This window comes from Typopeltis vanoorti, chromosome 22 (assembly GCF_054136105.1).
Source record: "Typopeltis vanoorti isolate ZY-2024b chromosome 22, IOZ_Tvanoo_1.0, whole genome shotgun sequence".
Classification (NCBI taxonomy): Eukaryota; Metazoa; Arthropoda; class Arachnida; order Uropygi; family Thelyphonidae; genus Typopeltis; species Typopeltis vanoorti.
Genome location: NC_143570.1, coordinates 93386756 through 93406368, shown reverse-complemented (window position 1 = coordinate 93406368; position 19613 = coordinate 93386756). Strand labels below are relative to the sequence as shown.

The following is a 19613-nucleotide window of genomic DNA, read 5'->3' as shown; positions in this document are numbered from 1 at the left end:
AATCATTTACATAATTGTACTTTCATATTCTATTTTTCCATTTATTATCAATTAAAATGGCCACACCACTAGAAGCTCTGATATGTTGGTCTATTTCACTATATAGCATAGTAGAATCATATGTCTTTTGTTTTCTTTAATTTCTTTCTTTTTTGTTTCTGTTATCATGTCTATATTGATATTTTTAGTTTTTAGTTGTTTTACTAATTCTAATTCCTTCATTGCTAAGTTTCACACATTCTATGTGGCTACTTTTAAAATGTCCAAGATTCCTAATCGGTTACCTTTATCCTTACTTCATTATTTTACGCTGTTTTGGTTTGATGAATTTTCCAGTATAAGCATCTGAGTTATAGAAATGTTTTATTTGATAAGGTAACCAGTCTTCTGCAAAAACCCCAATGTGGAGAATCAGGGTATCTCTGTTAGTCTGGCTCTCATATTTTCACTGGCATAACTCTTGAAATCATTAGTGCCAGTAAGCCTCTTTTTACTAACCCTTTCTGCTCTTGTCTGAATCAAATTATATTTATACTGCAAGCAATTTTTCAACTTTTTTTCTTATACTTCTACACTTTACTTCTGATTGAATAGCCAATGATGAAATGAGTATCCTTCAAATCCAAACCATCTTTTGGCACATTCCTTAAGAGAGTGAGAACCCATCTTTCATATTTGTGCTATGGCCATGTATGTCTGTTTTCCTCGCTTAACAAAAAACATCTGTCATGGATTTTGATGTTATTTGCTAGTAAATGCAGTTCAATATAGTGAATTTTTGATACTAATACAGGGAATGTTATTTTTGCACTTTTGTTTAAAATAGGATTACTGCTGGAGATTTTAGCTGTGACTTACTAAGTAGTTCACAACAGTTTGCAAATATTCTAAAATGGTGTTGGCCCTGTATAAAGTAACTGAATTCAACTATATGTCAGCAGAGCTAATCTAAAATGGAATGATCATGTAAAGAGAATCAGAAGTGAGAATCAGAAAAACAATGCTTGAAGCAAGGGGCAGTATAAGTCTCAAAGAAAGACAAGGTATAAATCAAATAATAAAAATTATTAATGTTATTGGAAAACAGAAAACTATGATATAATCAAATTAAATACCTAACAAATTATAGACGAATCTTTAAAAGAAAAGTTTTCCAAATTCTTCCATTCTTTTTAAAAGAAAAAAATTCTACACTGTGTGTCAGACTATCTGTATTATTTATGGCCAGTGACAATACATTCCATAACAATTTTTTGCAAAATTGTGATATTAGAATTACTATAATCTCTATGATATCAGGACGAAATAACAATTGCTTACTTAAGAAAAAAGTACTTACTAAAGCAAAAACAGTTGTTTTAAGAGAAGGATTGTCAACCAATTTTTGTAAATTAGCTGCCACTATAAAGAGAACAAACATTTATGTAAATAATATTCATGTTACACACATTCTGTAAATATTCTAGAATTTTCTTGGTATTAAAAATATGATTTATAATAAAGTACTACAAAATAAAATAAACTAGAATCAGATTAACATGAAATACTATTTCAGTCAGGATTAAAACAGTAAATTAATACAATTAAAATAATAAATTAATAAGATCATTTATTATTAGAATAAAATTTATTATATCTCTTATTAACAAATATCATTCATAAAGAAAATATTTGAGGTCATTTGCGGTATGCATTAGTATCATGCAGCAGCAAAAGCTGCCAATTTAAGAATGTTTTAATTAAAATTCATATTTACTGTGTATGTATATACACTATAATAATACTATATATAAAATCTAACAGTTTGCAAACTGATCCTGACCACTTGTTGATTAACTATGAAGTCTGCAGCAGCTTATCACTAATGCTGAGATCAGTAAACCAAATCAGTATGACAGCAAGAATTGAAGAATTGACAGCAGTAAAATAAAAAAAAAAAAAATCAGTTAACACCTTTTGTTCCTTTATAGGAGGGAATAGGCGAGGCCTTTATACCCTATCTAGCTTTTGGAGACTGAGTGGGCAGTTATATTTCCACCAGTAACCAATCAAAGATAGCTGGCCCATGTCTATCACTAATTATAGCAGCTACTGATGAAGAGGCTGGCAAACAAGTGCTGCCATCTCTTGGTACCTAACCCTAACAAGATATGTTACTGTCTGAAATAATGTGGTCACTACGGTCGATTTTCTTGAGTTTACAGGATAAAAAATTTGCTTGCCCGTGCCAAAGATCGACTAACTCAGGAATCAGTCGAAGAAAGGCTTAGAAAAAGTTCCTCCAGTCGGCAACTAGACTTGAACTTTACTGAAATGAAAATTGTAACAATGATCACACATAATTCATTTGTTTTATCTTCGTGATGGAAGATATGGCAATACTATTGGCAAGATTTTTTTTTTTCTAAGTTGGGAAATCAGTCATAAGCATCCATGTGAAATTGCAAGTCATTCTATCAAGTAATTTGTTTTATGCAGCTGTCTGAAGCAAAAGTGTTGTCTGTATCCCTTGAAATGGACAAAATTGAGTATTGTGCAGTTATAAAATTTTTGTAAAAGAAGATTTAATGCCAAAAGAAATTCATTAGAAGTTCATAAAAATTCATGGGCACTGTTCTCCTTCGTTTTCGACAATTAAGAAATGAGCTGCCGAGTTTAAACGTGGCCGTACTGGCCTTGAAGATTATTCACATGAAGGACTTCCAAAAAATATAACCACACCAGAAATCATTAAACAAATGCATGATATGGTATTGGATGACTGGCGAATCAAAGTGCATAAAATTGCTGAGACTATAGGCATTTCAAAAGAACGTGTAGGATGTATTTTGCATGAAGAATTGCAAATAAAAATGCTTTGCACAAGATGGTGCCCCACTTGCTCACACCAGATCAAAAACGCACTCGCATGAAAATCTCTGAACCGTGCTTGGAGCGTTTTAACAAAAATAAAACAATTGGATTCACCATTACACATCGGAATCTGAACAGTGGACAGAAGCCTGTTGTTCAGTGTCAAAGAAAACAAAGTCAGTTCCATCAGCAGGAAATGTCATGGCATTGAATTTGGGATTCTAAAGGCATTTTGTTTATTAATTATCTTGAAAAGGGTAAAACAATAACCAGGGAATATTATTCTGATGTTTTAACCATACTAGATGAAAAAATTTGTGACAAAAGACCCAGTTTGCAGAAAGGAAAAAATCACCTTTCATCAGGACAATGCACCTGTCAACAAAGATGTTTTGGCAATGGGAAAATTAAGGGATCTGCACTATGAATTGTTGGAACATCCACCCTATTCCCCAGATTTGGCTCCCTCTGACTTCTATCCCTTCCCAAAAGATAGAAGTGAGTGCAGCAACTGAGAACCACTACAGGGACGAGATAATGATGCTAGAATAAATGTATCAGTCTTAAGGGAGATTATGTTGAAAAATAAAAATAATTTTGAAATTATAAATTCGTTTTTTCATTGTTAGGCCAAGAACTTTTCAGACCACCATCTTAGCGCAGAAGATGATTAGAAGAAAGCAAAAAGATATGCAATTTTTTAAAATTTAGTTAACATTAGGGTCATTTGTGGGAATTTTTTTTATTATCATAATTTATTTTTGTGAGTGTAACAAAGCATGCTGTAATATATAACACATTGTCAAGAGCTTATAACAATGTAGGCTCTTGACAACAAATGTCTGCTGCCAAGAACATACATTGTCTATTTATTACAAACTTCACTTCAGCAAGAAATTTCTACTATCAAGCAAACTATTCTCCACTGGCTACAACGTAAAAATTATCAATAAAATCATCAACCACTTCCCCTCTCAAATTTATGAGAAGGGATGACTTCAATAGCAGTTCTATGCCTTGCCGGAAAAATGTAATGTTTTCAACATTCATACCTATAGCTTACATAATCTCTTTAACTCGCATACTAATTGGATGAATAGCAGTCTCATGTTTGTTATACTGAGCTTCCCAATAAAAGAAAAAGATACTAGTCCATGTAGTATGCTCTGGAAGAGACCATTTTTTTTTTACGGTATACTTAACAGACAACTGTTTCCATCAAAGTGATAGTGCTGGTTCATTTGCTTCAACATAAAGACTTTGAACAGGCAATGTACAAAGAAAAAAGAGTAACTATTCATATTCCCTGATTATGGACAGGATCAAACTGCAGTCTATTTTGCCTTGCAGAACCATAGACTTGAGCCCCATAATCCAGCTTTGACATATAAGTACATGATAATGATGAAGTAATGAAGATTTAATTGTCTCTTGCACTTTTCCCTAAGTTGATGAATGCATACAAGGAATGCGAGCTTTCTGTCCAAGATGAGTCCTAAGAACTTGGCTTCTGTTGCTACCTAGAATAATATTTTGCCCAATTCTTAATTCAAGATCTTGGTGAAGAGTGCATTTTTGGCATAAATGTACATAAACACTTTTTTCTGCTGAAAACCTGAACCCATTACTAAGAGCCCAAAGAAACACAATCAACTGATTCTTTAAGTTATCTTTCAATTACCATCATGTTACAAGAGTGACAGTAAATTGTGAAGTCATCAATATATAGAGCATTACTACAATGGGAAGAAGCTGCTTAGTGATTGAATTAACTTTGACAGCAAAGAATGCTACTCTTAACACAATGCTTTGAGGAACACCCTCTTCTTGTTGACATGGCTAACTCAGATGGACAGGAAGTTTTTAATATACAGTAAAGCCTCGATATAACGGACTAATTCGGGCGAGGGGGTGTCCGTTATATAATAAAGTAGATTTTCCGAATGAATTGGCCAGCATGCATTAAAACTGTCGCAGAAAGTCATGCCACACGACAAAAGAACCAATTACAGCGCGACTGGTGTGATCACGTGCTAATCATTCGGCGAACATGTTTTATGGGCAGTGACTCATTTATGTCGGCTAAATTACTAGTGTTTTTCCAACATATGATGGCCTATTCATTAAAATTTGTTAAAAATAATAGGAAGTTAATAACAAAAAATAACCTGTTAATTTAATTATAAGCAAATCTTGGTTAAAAGCATTTTAAAATTAACAGGGTGTTAATTTTCACATGTGGCATACGGACTGGAAATTTTGTCCGTTAAATCAAGGGTTTACTGTATATGGGAAGGTGTCCTCTGAAAAGTATAGAAGTCTTTTAATGCCATATCTCCAGGCTGTGTTTCCATTTCAAAGAGCACTGCAACCGGCTTTCAGGAATGTCTCTAATAGAAGTTTTTAAATGGACCAACATTGAATAATGTCTACAAGTCACATTGTGTGTTGGAGAGAAGATGCAATGAAGAGGATTCAATTTGTTGGTAAGTGTGTTCAAAGAGAAGAATGGCAGTTATTGTGTGGATAAGTATAGACCTCCAGTGATGAGTCTTTGGACTCCATGGAGATGCCTGTGCAATAATAATCTTCTCATCAACCAACTCAAACTACAATGAAACACTCTAAAGGGCATTGCACTGTAGTTATGCTTAGACATGCAGTGCCTCCTTTCAGCATGTAGAGGCCATGAAGTATGTGTGTGTGTGTCCTGGTGTCACATTATGTCACTAAACTACATGACATGTTGGAAGTTCTTCCACTTGGTTATATATAAATTAAAGATGCCAAGAAATTGTATTCTTGGTTTAATCCTTCATCCAAGTGTAAGCAAACAAAGTTTGGGTTTGAAGTAACTTCAGGACTGGACAACTCATATATAGAGGCTAATGACTTCACATCACTTGCCTTAGTATCCCATAATACAAAGCACATATCCTTACAGACATATATAATGTCTATGCATTATGAGAAGGGGCACTATGCAGACTGGTTTAGACCTTTATTGAGGTATGTTTAAGTGCAGGGATACCTCTCCAAAAACCTGTGCAATCCCTCAGATCACCTAACAGTGAGTGACTCAAAGAATCATTTAACTCAGTGATAGTTCTACTCAGTGACAGATTTACCCCACCATTTCAGCACAAAAGCACATCAGTGAGAGCTAGACCAAGAAGTGATACCTAGGTTGAAGTAATGCACAAGTCATATTTCCACATACAAGCAGCCAAAAGATGTCACACCTTATTAGTAAAATACTCTGGATTAGAAATAGATGTTGAAAGTTTTTCTACTTGATTCCACTATAAATTAAAGATGCCAAGAAATTATATTCTTGGTTTAATCCTTTATCCAAGTGTAAGCAAACAAAGTTTGTGTCTGGAATAACTTCCAGATTGGGCAACTCGTATACGGAAATATGACTTGTGCATCACTTCTGGGTCTGGCTCCCACTGATGAAACCTCAATAAAGGTCGAAACCGGTCTGGGGTAGTGATTCTTCCCATAATGCATATCCATAAAGATATGTGCTTTGCATTGTGGGATACTAAGGCAAGTGATGTGAAGTCATAAGCCTCCATATGTGAGTTGCCCAGTCCTGAAGTTACTTCAGATGCAAACTTCGTTCACTTACATTTGAATAAAAGATTAAACAACGAATATAATTTTTGTCATCTTTAATTTATACTGCATGACATGCCAGGCCTCATGAGCTCATAATGAACCTATTATGTGTAGCATTTGATGACAAATGACCAGGTTGGTGTTAATCAGTATGGTGCAGTAAAGCGTGATCATTCAAGTATGGTAAGTCAGTAATTTCAGTGATGCTGCTGCAATATCCCTCACTAATCTATTGTTTTTTTTTTTTTTTTAAATTCAAATTATGAAAACTTCAAAGGAACCTTATTTTTCTAGATATTGACCGAATGAAATTGAAAATGTGTTACCGATATCCAATTAGCAAATTTAAAAGTGAAAGTAATTCATTTATTTCAAATTGCTGTAACTTAGTTAAAAATTTTACTATAATCTGTCTAAATTAAAAAAAATAACATTCATTTTATGAAGATAAACTATGAAAAGATGGAAAATTATTTAAAAGTTAGGAATGTTACATACTTTTTACACAGTTTTAATAACTTCAAATTCAAACTTGCTAATAAATTTTATCAGTTCTGAAACTTAGGATCTTTACAGTTTGATATCACTAAATTTAAAATAAGCATTTGAACAAATTCATAAGTATTTTTGTCAGCTTACAATTTTTGGAAAACATGTCTTTATGCATATTATGAAGAAATGCAGAGAAACATTTTCTCCCATTATCTGGGAAATCCAACCTTCATAATAAAATAGTGGTAGATGCTTTCTTCAGGTCACAATTTAAATTATTTAAAAATGTGCTACAAGTTTTATATAAAACAAAATTTGAATTTTTTTTTAAAGAAAAGTATCAAACAATTAGCCTTTAATATTTCCTTACTATCTATATCTCAGCAGTTAAGATTGGCTGGAATTATAAGCCATGATAAATAATATTCAACTCAACAATATATCAAATTATACCAGTTATAAAACTCACTGTATAAATCCCATTCAACAAATATATTTGAAATTTTGCAAAATTAAAATACACATATTAACAGTGCTGAGCACAAAGCTCAAAGCAACTAAGTTAAGAGGCTAGCCAGTATGTTATATTTGTGCATGAAGTGTCCTTACTAAGGTCTTTCATCTTATCTATAAAATTTACTGAAGAGAGAAAAAGAGAATAGAGAGGAAGGATAAGAGTAAAATAGCAATCTGTCTCAAAATATTTTGTTTTAAATAATTGCATTTCTTAACCTTTTAGCATTCTTTTCATTTTCTATGAAAATGTTTCTCATTTTTAGTGGTTCAAAGGGGGAAGCATGAATGCGTCAAGAACAGATAATGAAAACAAAATTCTATACATACTTATATACTGTAACAAAATTTTACATGCACATACACAAATGTATATACATACATATACAGAAGCCTCTGTAGCTCTGTCGAGTTCAACATTGCCCTTAGGTTAGAAAGTGTTCAAAATCATATATAGGATGTAAATGTGAATAGCCTTTATCAGGGCTTTTCAATTGAAGGTGACTTGGCCAGTTTCATAGGAAGGTGGCAAGGTTTTTCATCTCAAAACAGGCACAGCAACCAGAACAACACAGCAACTGAAAGCCATTACGTGCTGTGCAGAGCCTTAATTAGATTTCCAAAAAAAAGAAAATCAAGTTGACCATCACAATCCATTGAACCTAACACACAAAACACACACACACACACACGGCTTTTTTCCTAAATATAAGTTTACTGGAACTCTACCATCTCATCTCATAACACAAGAAAATCAAAACATACCAGGCCTTTGAAGCTCTCATTCTTTTACTTTTGACAAATGGATATTTATAGCAAATGGAAATAAAACATTAAACATTAAAGCAAGGTGAAAAAAGTTTTAAAAATACCTTAATTTTCACAATAGCTTCCAAATTGGGCTCATCACACTGGTGTTGCCATCTTCACGAGTTCATTCCTTGCTCTTCATGTCTATTGCTAGATGTCTGCCTTTCAGGAACCAGGAATTGACGTATGGTAAGGGTTGAAAAACATGCAGAGGAGGCCCAACCAGCTTGATGAACATCAGTGTACTCATGGTCTTCATTTGCAGAGAAGCTCTTGTCGGTGTGATAATCAGGTTTTCATCTGGGCAAAGCTATGTTCACATTCAGCAGTAGAAATGGGGATGCTGTTGATAGTGTTTATTAACTGCAACAGTGCAGCAGGCATTTTCTTCTCTGTCAGGAATTCACGAAACCTCTAACAACCTGTCGCTCCGGAATTCTTCACTTCTTACACAAACTCTCCATTTTAGTCTCACCGAAAGTAACATTCCTTTCAGCACCATCTAGCCAACATTTTGGATACAACACTTTTGTCCATTCTGGAATTTGCATCTCTTCTGCAGATAGAAGGTGATTTTCCATTCGTTGTTTCAAGCAGTCATAAAATTTTGAAGGATCAAGAGAATGATTCACATTTGTTGATCAACTGGTTACCCTCTTCTCCAAAGTCACTTGTTTAAAGTTCAGATTTTTAACTGCTTGTACAGCTTCATGATAAAAAGGCCAGCCATTGACTTTCCTCTTCAAACAGCAGAATCTGCCTTGATATACTGCTATGAGCTTTGTAGAGTGTAATATCCCTTGCTTACAGTTCAACAGCTCTGACAATTCTTGGAGAGCATCACACATCAATCCAAGATCCAAAACAAAATCAACACTTGTTATTTTCTTCAAAAGGCCTTCATACATTACTCTTTCACACTTGTCTCTGTTTTTCATCTTGTTTTACTGCTGTAAAATGATCTTTCCACACCGTGGAAACACTTCTAAAACTAGAAGCCACCCAACGTGTACTTAACATTCTTCCAATTTTGAAGATTTCCTTGTCAAGATCTTCAGCTACTTTGCCTAGTTCGCTGACATTTCTGGGTGACTGGTGATAGAGACAGTAAAGTTTGTCAAGAAATCACTTGAAGTGGTTGATTTGTTCTGGGAAGTCTTTTTTTTACAACATCACCAACAGAGAGCTCGAGTCTATGGTTGGCACAATGAGGAACCAAAATGTGAGGATAACGTTCCTTAATCAAAGCCACTACTCCTTTATTCGTACCCAACATCACAGCTGCTCCATCACGGGCAATGGCAACAAGATTTTTCTTCAAATAATCATTATGAGACCCCAATTCATTAAGGGCATTCATCAAGCTATGGAAAATACCTTGTGTGGATACATTTTCTAACTCTACAATATCAATAAAAATATTTCTGTGTTGCTCCATATTAGGTAGCATTGTGCATACATATATTATTAATGATGACAACTGGCTAATAGTGGTGCTTTTATCAATCAAAAGAGAAAATCTCACAGTTTGACTCTATTACTTTTTTTAAAAAGTATTTTTTTTTCATTTCAGTTCCAATATGATTTGTTATATTCATACAAGAATTTGTAGAATGTAGAATTCGACCCACGTCACTGACATTCAATTCTTGGAGGTCAATTTCTGATTCAAAGTCATTGAAAGCCTGGGTTTTCTTTGCAACTTTATATGCTGTTCTGAAGATTCTACAAGTGACTTCTTTCTCATGTTCAAATGCTTTTGAATAAGCTACCTCCAGTTTTCGTTCTTTTGCAGATCTATAATTTTAGTTGCAGCCATGTGAGCTGAACTGTTCTTATGATCGTGAATTTTTTTAAGCAGCGAAGTCATTTGCTCTTTTTTATTCCTATCATAATGAGAAATTTGAATATTTGCCCATGGCTTTGAAATATTCATACCTCGCTTATTCCTTTCTACTCCCAAACTTGTGACTACATATTTTACAGCCAATGTTTTTATTCTCCACCAACAGCCATTCATTTTTGTTGCAAAAATCAGCTTTTTGGTCTAGAGTCCAACAGTCGGGCAGATCTTCTTGTGCGTCTTTACTTGTCGTAGTTGTAGCAACCGTAGCAGCCACGTGTTTTATCCCTCCAGTTTTTCTATCATTGTCCATCGGGTCTGTTTTTGCCCCATCACTATCACTATGCTTACTGTTCTCGAGCTTTAACTTTTTAGTTGCGGGAGCTGAAGAGAAAGATTGTGTTATTTTACTACTCAATGCGTAAAACTGGTGAAACTTCCATGAAACACATTAACCTCGTTCACCCACATTGTAAAAGTGCGACTGAGAACATCTGCATGTATGCTTGTTCACATAGAAGTTCTGCTTCCAGTAACTGCCGTAACTTCTGGACGATTATTGATTCTAATCAAAAACTTCGATCTTCCAGGTTCAGTATCAACAACACAAAATGGCAGCATTAGATTGGATGATGATCCTTGATCATCATCCATTGTCTACAGCCCTTGGATGTATCAATCAACAAACCATTCATGGACTATGTACGAAAATTCTACATGAAGTGGATGGCAGCTGACGGCTACAACCCGACTCCAGCAGGAAAAATTAAGAGACGATCGTTAGAATTATTGTGCCTGGATTTCAAGAGCTTGGGACATGATTTTGCAAACAATAATTGCCAGGAGTTTTTTTTAAAAAAACCTAATGCTAATCTAATGCCCTGAATGGGAGTAAAGAAGATGACGCTATTTGGTTAGATGACTTTGACAATGTACACGAGGAAATCATTCTCGAGATGAAGTAGTAGTAGCAATAGCGAATAGGAGATTCTTGGTAAGTCACCCATTTTCATTTTTTTTTTAAAAATCATGGTGAACTTATGATTCCAAAATGATAAAAGGATACGCAATAATGAACCCGTTTGTTTTAATTTAATTACAGAAGCATTGTCACTAAAGATTCAAATATATCGTGTGACAAAGGTGAGCAGCTGTTTGTGTAAATAACATTGATAATTAAAATTTAAATGCAAATGTGATCAATTATAAATTATAACAATTACCGAGGATTTAATTATAAATGTCAATTTAATTTTTTCCTGAAAAACTTTAATTTCCAAAAATCCCTGCATATATCTTGCACTACAATTTTTTAATTTAAATTTGGGGAAAAAAAGTGCAAGTTATATTAGAGTAAATATGGTATGTGGACTTTTAGAAAAGTTTCATCTGCTATTATCTAAATTAGCGTGTGTGGCTACAGATGGAACACCGGCAATGATAGGCAAAACAAATGGATTTATAGCTAAATTGTTAGCTAAGCAGCATGAAGTGGCTCCTGATAGTAAATTTCATCATATTCACTGTATAATACATCAATATGTTCCAGAGGATTAAATCAATGGCAATTTTCTTCATTGCTTTCAGAAATTGAAAGTGAAACATAAGGCTTACTGTATTATATGTAGTACACTGGCTCTCTTGCCATAAGGTTTTGAAGCGATTTTGGGTACCATGCCAAGCAATCAAATGTTTTTAGAAATGAAGCATATGAGCAGCTTTAATTGTTGACATCACAGGACATTAAATGAACTGAACACAACACTTCAGGGTTGAGATCGGCTTGTAACATTTATGTATGACTGTCTCAAAGCTTTCAAGATCAAATTTTGGGATAGACAAATTAAAAATCGTGACTTAACACATTTTTCTACATGCAAAAGCTATCAAGAGTCATATGGTTCACGTGAATTCAACAAATATGCCCCAATTATTATTTAAATTTGAAAAGGGTTTGAAGGATTTAAAATGTATGAAGACAATTTTTTATTATTTAGTGCCCCATTTTCTCTTGATGTTGAGAAAGTAAAATTCAATTCAAATTTATTGAGATTCAGTGTGATACAGTACTATAAGAAAAGAATCTTATTTGTGAAAACAAATAAAACTTTGCATAATGCAAGATTAACAGGTGAGCACTTATCATCCATGTTGATATCCGTGTATCATCCATAAAAATTAGAAGTCAATATTGATAAAATAATTTCTCGTAAAAGTTGTCAAGTTTTTAACAAAAAAATACTAAATTGATTATGAATCTGATTTTTTTTTTAATCTAATAATTAGTGATATGTTATATTGACATGTTGAAAAATTTATTTTAAAACATACAATTATGTTATACATTTGATTTTTCTCTGCATGATTCGGCTTGTGCCATTGTCAAAAATTGTTTTTGAGTTTTAAACAAAGTTTCACTAAAATGAGTGAAAATACACAAAGTTATGAACCTACTCAATATCTAAAATTTTCAAAATGTTGATTTGTCAACATTAAAGTATATTAAAGTATATTATAGTAAAATTAAAACTTTGTTTTTGGAAATTTTCTGAAATATGTTATGGGGTAAAACCTAAGTTAGGTTAAAAAAAAAAGTAAGACAACATTTAGAAGTATTTCATTTTTATTTATTTATTTATTATTTTTTTTTATTACATGTGATGCGCACTACTTTGGGTACAAGATTAAGTGGTCTGTGTTCCTATTCAAGTTTGACACCACTGCTTTCGAGACAGTTTTGGTGCACTGCCCCAAATGTAGTAACTATATTCTAAAGCTGGATAAATCTGTAAAGTCAGCAGCTGTGCAGGTAAAAAGTTTTTTTGGAGTCCAAGGAGACTATGGATGTGACTTGTTTGTGCTTCCTAGGAAAGAACAGAAGCAAATGGTCTGAGAGAAATAGGTATTATAAGTATGAGATAAAATGGGATCTTTTGAAAGAAAGAAGACAGTATGTTTTATTTGCACTGAAGTTGACCAGATTATCCTTAAAGGTTCTATCCCACTGAAGAAAAAAACAGATATTAGTGGATGATCTTAAGCTTGATATGTTTAAGAACCATAAGACTTGTCAACTGAAAAGGGTGTGTGCTGTCATCAGTATAACAGCAAAAAAGATTTGAGCTCAGTAGCTAAAAAGAGAGAGAGAGAAGAAATTATCTGCCCAATTACAAATGATAGAAAAACAGATCAGAGAATGACACATGAGAGAATTCAAAAAATGCTTACCTACAATGATATCCTTGCCATCAACAAGTCCTGCTCCAACCAACTCTGCCGCTATACCATCAGCAGTATCTGAAAAATATAATATTACATTAATATTTTACGAATCACAGCCACACACACACAACTTGTAATGCAGCATACCATAACTATCTGCTAAAAATGTAGAAATATATATTCCTGTAATGAATAATTTAATAATTAGCATACATATGCACTGAAGTTTATTTATAAACAATAAATAAACTTCATTTATTTATTTTTTCCATTTGAAAATTCCATTTGATAATGAAATATTCATTCCATTATCAAATGGAATGAATATTTCACAGAAACAAAACGAGGTAGTTTTGCTGAACTTTATTCGGAGGTTTTACAAAATTATATTTCTCATTAATCTGAATCTACACAACTATAGAAGTATGGGTTCAAGAGTCCATTACAGAACTGAACATCCATCCTGATGGAATCACATTTTCACTCTTATCCTCACTTCATCTGATATGAAGTAGTGGTTCCTTAAATATCCCTTCAGTTTCTAGGAGAGAGATGGGGCCATGTCTCAGCTATATGACTGAGAAGGGGAGGGGGAGAAACAATGAAACCAAAGAAGCAATAATCCTGTTGAGGTTGTGTGAGTACATGAATTGTTGTGTTTGAAGCAAAGATGCTGCATGTCAGGATGGATTCTTCAAATCTATCTTTTCATTTCTGCAGTATTCCAAAACAGCATTCCAACTGATGGTACTGTAAAATTGTATTTTGTTTTATTTTTTATTTTTATTATTGTAATATACACTTACCACAGAGAGTTAAAGTTTTTCCCTCATGTTTGTAACTATGCTGAATTGACATTCCCCCTTTTCTGCTTTGCCTTAATCTTTACCATATGTATGACTGGCTCTAATTCTAATTGCTTCCATATGTCTATGACTTGTTCAGTCCCTTATGCTCTTCAGTCTGGCAACAAGTCGAAAAACAAAATAAATTTTGTTTTTCGACTGTGCCAGCCAGACTGTGTTTCCGAGAGTGATGGATTGAAATGTGGAATAACGGCAATGCAGAGACTCATAACTTTAACAGAAATTTCTCATAATCTTACTCAACACTCAGGTTAGTCGTGGCAATTTCCTACTAGCACACAGGCTCGTAATTTTTTTGGAGATAGTGCATTGATAAGTATCAGATCAGCGTGTTGTTTACAAGTCATTTATTCCAATTGAGAAAAGCATGTACATTTGAAATAACAATTAGTCATGGCTATACTTCCCTAGTCTATCTAAATCTTGATTATCATACACTATTCTACACAATTCAGATAACAGCTTATTGCATACCTTTTCACAGTTGCATATATCCGTAGCACCAGAGTATCACTTATCACACTCACTTGCAGATCTTCCTTTACAGACAGTCCTTTGTATTCAGTGACAGTTCCATCAGGATATCTCGTTCTTCGGTCTTGATTATGATGCTTCTATTTCTCACTAGGATGTCTCGGCAATGCATTTAATCCTTATGGCAGCTCAATATGAATTACAAGTGATGTTGTTCCTTTTCTTTTTCTCTGTAGTCAACGACTGGAAGCCTTTCCATCAGGAATATTCATGGGGAGATCTGTGAGACTCCATCTGTGAGACCTTTCCTTCAGTTCCTGGCCACAAGTGCCAGTGGTCACTGGGAGTTGTTGTGTCACCCTTTTTTTATAACTCTGATATCTACGCTCTTTACGTTTATTTGCCCCTTTGGTGTCACGTGGTACTGTCTAAGTACAAAGGGAATTGCCCCGGAGTAGAGCCAAAATCCAAATGTAACAAAGCTTCTGAGGTTCTTCTTCTTCTCATAAAATCCTAAGACATTTATTTGTTTTCGCTGCGCTACTTAGGACAATTAGTTTAAAGGAAAAAATCTTAAACAAGAAGTGAACACCCAGCTATACCTCAGTGACTAACAACTGTGCAATCGTGACCATAGACATGCTACTCAAATCTCCCGCTTAGGTTCGCATATTTAGCAAGTGGTGCATCGGATAATACTAACAAACAACTGAATCAGAGTAAGCAAAAGATTTATTTAACATTCAAGCATATATACAGTTCATGGAAGTCTGGGAAAGATCATTTCTAAACTACAAATTTATGTGCTATCATAATTATGAAATATGAACAATAAATTCTCATAACTCACATAGGATTAACAATAGAGCTGTTCTATATTACTTCACACATAAGATCTTCATAACTCTCTTAATTAAAACCTTGTAAACATACGTTATCACCTTGTATTCACACATCCTAAGGTTATCATTATCACTCTTTAAGTTACACTTGTCTACTTTCACAACTTATAATTTGCTACAGTCCTAAGTTTTATCTTTGTTAAGTCCTTAGATCTTGATTCACATATCATTCATTTACACTATTTAACAATAAAATTTCATGATACCGTATTATAGTTATCTCCTGTGCTTGTTCCTCTCTTTACTCGTCCTTTGACCCTCAAATTGATTTCTTTGTGCTGGAATCCCTCGATTATATGCTGGTCCATTCATTTCAGTCGGTTGTGCCTTCCTTTCAATAGGATTCTTGGGGCAAAGTCACTCTTTCGCACGTGTTGTTCTTTTACCTATATTCTGAGGACTCTTCGCAGACTACCCTTTTCTTCTGGAGAAATGCGATTCACCTCGGACCTTGTGACGCATAACCTTTCCTGTGGATACGCGACATCTATCGTTTTCGTCTGCCAGACATCAGGGCAGAGATTTACCCTCACGCTCTCGAACCGTCCCTCTACTCGCGAAGTCCACACACCAAAACCACCAGGAAAAAAGCCTCGTGTGTGTGTGGGGGGGTTCTCCCAACTCTTTTATATCTCTGCACCCTATCAGCACTTTCCGTAATCCCCCCCCCCAACTCATTGATAACGCTCAAAGCGATATCTCTCAGTAGAGGATTTCTTCTTTTCTGCCTATCATGTGCTGTGTGCACACGACATGCTTGCGGCAACTTCCTTTAATCCTGTGCTCTTGGATTACACTACAATTATCGTTAAAAATTGTGAGTCATTCATCTAAGCTTTGTCTATCTAATTCCTAGAAATGGTATACTGCTTTAATCATACTATAACATTCTTTTTCTCTAGAATTTTACCACCAATATTAAACTAGCTTAAGTAATCTTTCTACATAATGGAATAACACTTCTTTCTTATGCATTTTCACAATTATTATCCTTTTGTTTAATATATACAATTTTGTTCACATATATGTAGTTTACACTCTTAGATGCAAGCAGATTTTCTATTATAGGTTCTTTACTTGTTAAATTATGAAAGAATAAATTCTCTTAGGAATTTTATCAATCACAATTTAACAGAGTACAGCAACTTCTGTACTCTGTTAAATTTCACGTTTTAATTATCAAAAGATAATTAAAAATCATCAAGAACTGAGGTTCCTGGAACTTCTCAACTTTTGGAACACCCAGGAACCTCGATTCTTATTCACCAGGGTCACTTAAATATCCTTTCCTTTCTTTGTCTTTACTTCTGCATTTTTCGTGCTTATCCTCAGGCATGTCGACATCACTTTCACAAGCTTTTACTAAAGTCTTTGTTCTTGATGATTTTTAATTTTTGCAAGTCTCTGTGACTTTTTCCTTCAGGGCTTTCCTTTTGTTCTTTACTAATCTAGGCAACTTTTCTGCTGACTCATTACTTTAACAAAGAATAATTCTTTTCCTTTGTGTTGAGCACAATTGTTTTACATGTAATATCAAATCATACATATATTATACAATTATAACTAAATTTTCATATATACTTTACATCAACTTTACATTATATCTTATGTATTGGTACAGTACCAGCAGTGATGAATACCAAATGCACTACATCTCATAAAGCTGACATTTACATTGCCAATGCAAACTGAATGTTGAATGACACTCATGTCCACACACTTTTCTGAGAACTTTTATTTGCTGATAAATGTCAAATAGAATATTTTGTACAGTCAGAAGCTCAATCACTGCGCCACATAGTCTGTAAGGAATGTAGATAACCAATTACGAGTTTCTAATCCGCCTTCCAATCCTCATCTTATTGTGGTAAACATGATATTAAGTGTCTACTTTGATAGTGAATGAATAAGAATGGCAGACAATTTGGATATTAGTCAATTAAATTTTATTTTGTATTTGCTTAAACTACAAACAGGATGATACAATGTGATGAAATTTTGTGCCTGTTTGGATAATGCCTTGTTAAACAAGGCAACACGATAAGCATTGCTATCCTTGATTGACTGCAGAAGAATCAGAGAAGAACTGTGTTGATATTACTGAAGCTAATAAGACTAAGACAGATAAGATAACTATAAGATGTTATATTCCAGCAATAATGACCAAGGAAAGGAAGTAGCTATAACAGTCAACACAAAGGATGAAAACAAACTTCTTTCAAGAAGTTTCACACAGAGTAATGTGTACAATTTCAATATGGGAAATTAGGTGAGATTATTTGTGCTTATGGTCCCACTACAGCAGCAGTAGAGGAGTTTTTTGAGTCAATGGAGAGGGCAGCTGGCAAAGAAAAAAGAAAAGTTGATCTCTGTAGGAAATCTTTCCTACTTTAGGAAATGAATATCAGACAGACAGAAAATGTTTTGGGAAATTTGGAGAAAAGGGCAAAGCTAATAATAACATTAAGTACTGGCTTGAATTTTGTTCATGAAATGGACTGGTAATTATGAGCACTAAGTTTCAACATAAAGATGGCATAAATTCACATGGAAAGAAGATAGAAGAAATAATGGTCTCATTAACTATGTTATTGTTGACAGTAACATCTTCACATAATAGTTACAGGATGCAAGAATGTATGCAGGGGATTTGAAATAGGAAGTCATCAAAATTGAGTTTTGAAAAGGATAACCATAAATATCATATTGAAAAGAAAAAATGTAAGAAACTTTAAAAATAAATCTGACCAGCTTTCAGATGAGAACTTAGAGACTGAGATAAAGAAATATTATTTAAGAAAAAATGAAAGTAAGCAGGATAGATAAGAACCAAACCTTGAAAACTCAGCGGCAAAATCTGAAGAAAACACTGAATGACTCAGACAGGGAGGCATGCGAAGCCATCTTCAAGGATAGAAAAATTCTAACATCATGATAGACTCAAGAATTTAAAGAAGCAGTCCTAGAACCAAGTATCAAAAGTTCTTGACAAATAAGTCGGGATGTGTTCTGAGAGAATATAGAAGATAAGAAGAAGTATGATAGATATTGCACGAATAATGGATCTCCCATCTTCTGACTATATGGAGATACCCATATAGGAGTGTTTTATGGAGGAGTGAGTCCAGGAGAAGGCAAGTGAAGAGTGGTGCATCACAGGACTCAGTATTTGGTCCTCTGCTGTTTAATATGTATATCAATGATACAGGAAATATTCAATTGTTTGCTAATGATGCTAAACTAGGAAGAGCAATGGTAAATGAAGGTGATGCAAAGATTCTGCAAATAAATGGCTGCCCGTTTAATGTGGCCACGTGTAAGGCGATGCATTCTGGGAAGAGATCAGAAGCTGTGTACTATATCGATAAAACTGAACTGCAAGAAACTGATGATAAAGGTAACAAAACAGCACATCAGGTTGCATGGTTGTTGAACATACTAGCAAGCAAGGATAAAGTTATTATTCCGCTATATAACTTTCTCAGACCACTGAGCACAAATCTGGACTCTGGGATTCTGTGGGGATGAAGAGGTAGTAGAGAGAATCCAGAGGGAGAGACGAAGATTATGGCTGGTCTGTGGAATGCTTCCTAGTTGATAGGTGCAAAAGAGGAGACATGATAGAGTCATTTAAGTTATTAAAGGGGTTTAATAGGATTGACAGTGAAGACTTTTTTCAGTACATGGCAAGAAGGGCGAGAACAAAGGATCACTAGTTGAAGTTGTGTAAGAATGTAGTTAATTAACAAGGATGTTAGGACTAGATTATTTGCTTGGAGGGTGGTGAATGAGTTTAAGGAGAAGTTTGGTTTATTTAGATTTGCAGCCGAAGCAACTTAAGGGCTATGAGGCCAGTGTATTATGTACGTCAATTGCATATGTTCTAATGGCTAGTTTGCCTGTTCTGAAGGATGAAGAACCTGAGTTTCCAGGAGGAAAAAAGCCTCTATCTCCATATGAGACCAGCTACCTCACCAGCTTATGGAGAAGTATGCAGGGGCAGCTTGTGCATAG

General features: G+C 34.2%; 1 protein-coding gene across 3 annotated transcripts in view; it reads right to left on the bottom strand.

The window, feature by feature from the left end:
• fray (oxidative stress responsive kinase frayed) overlaps positions 1–19613 on the bottom strand; it is a 570703-nt gene that overhangs the window by 19377 nt on the left and 531713 nt on the right. For all 3 annotated transcript variants that reach the window (XM_090411795.1, XM_090411792.1, XM_090411793.1), the window contains exons 16-17: positions 13364–13432; positions 1340–1401 (exon numbers count right to left, since the gene is read on the bottom strand). In XM_090411795.1, coding sequence (XP_090267921.1) covers positions 1340–1401; positions 13364–13432 — 131 coding nt within the window. The remainder of the gene's footprint in view (positions 1–1339; positions 1402–13363; positions 13433–19613) is intronic.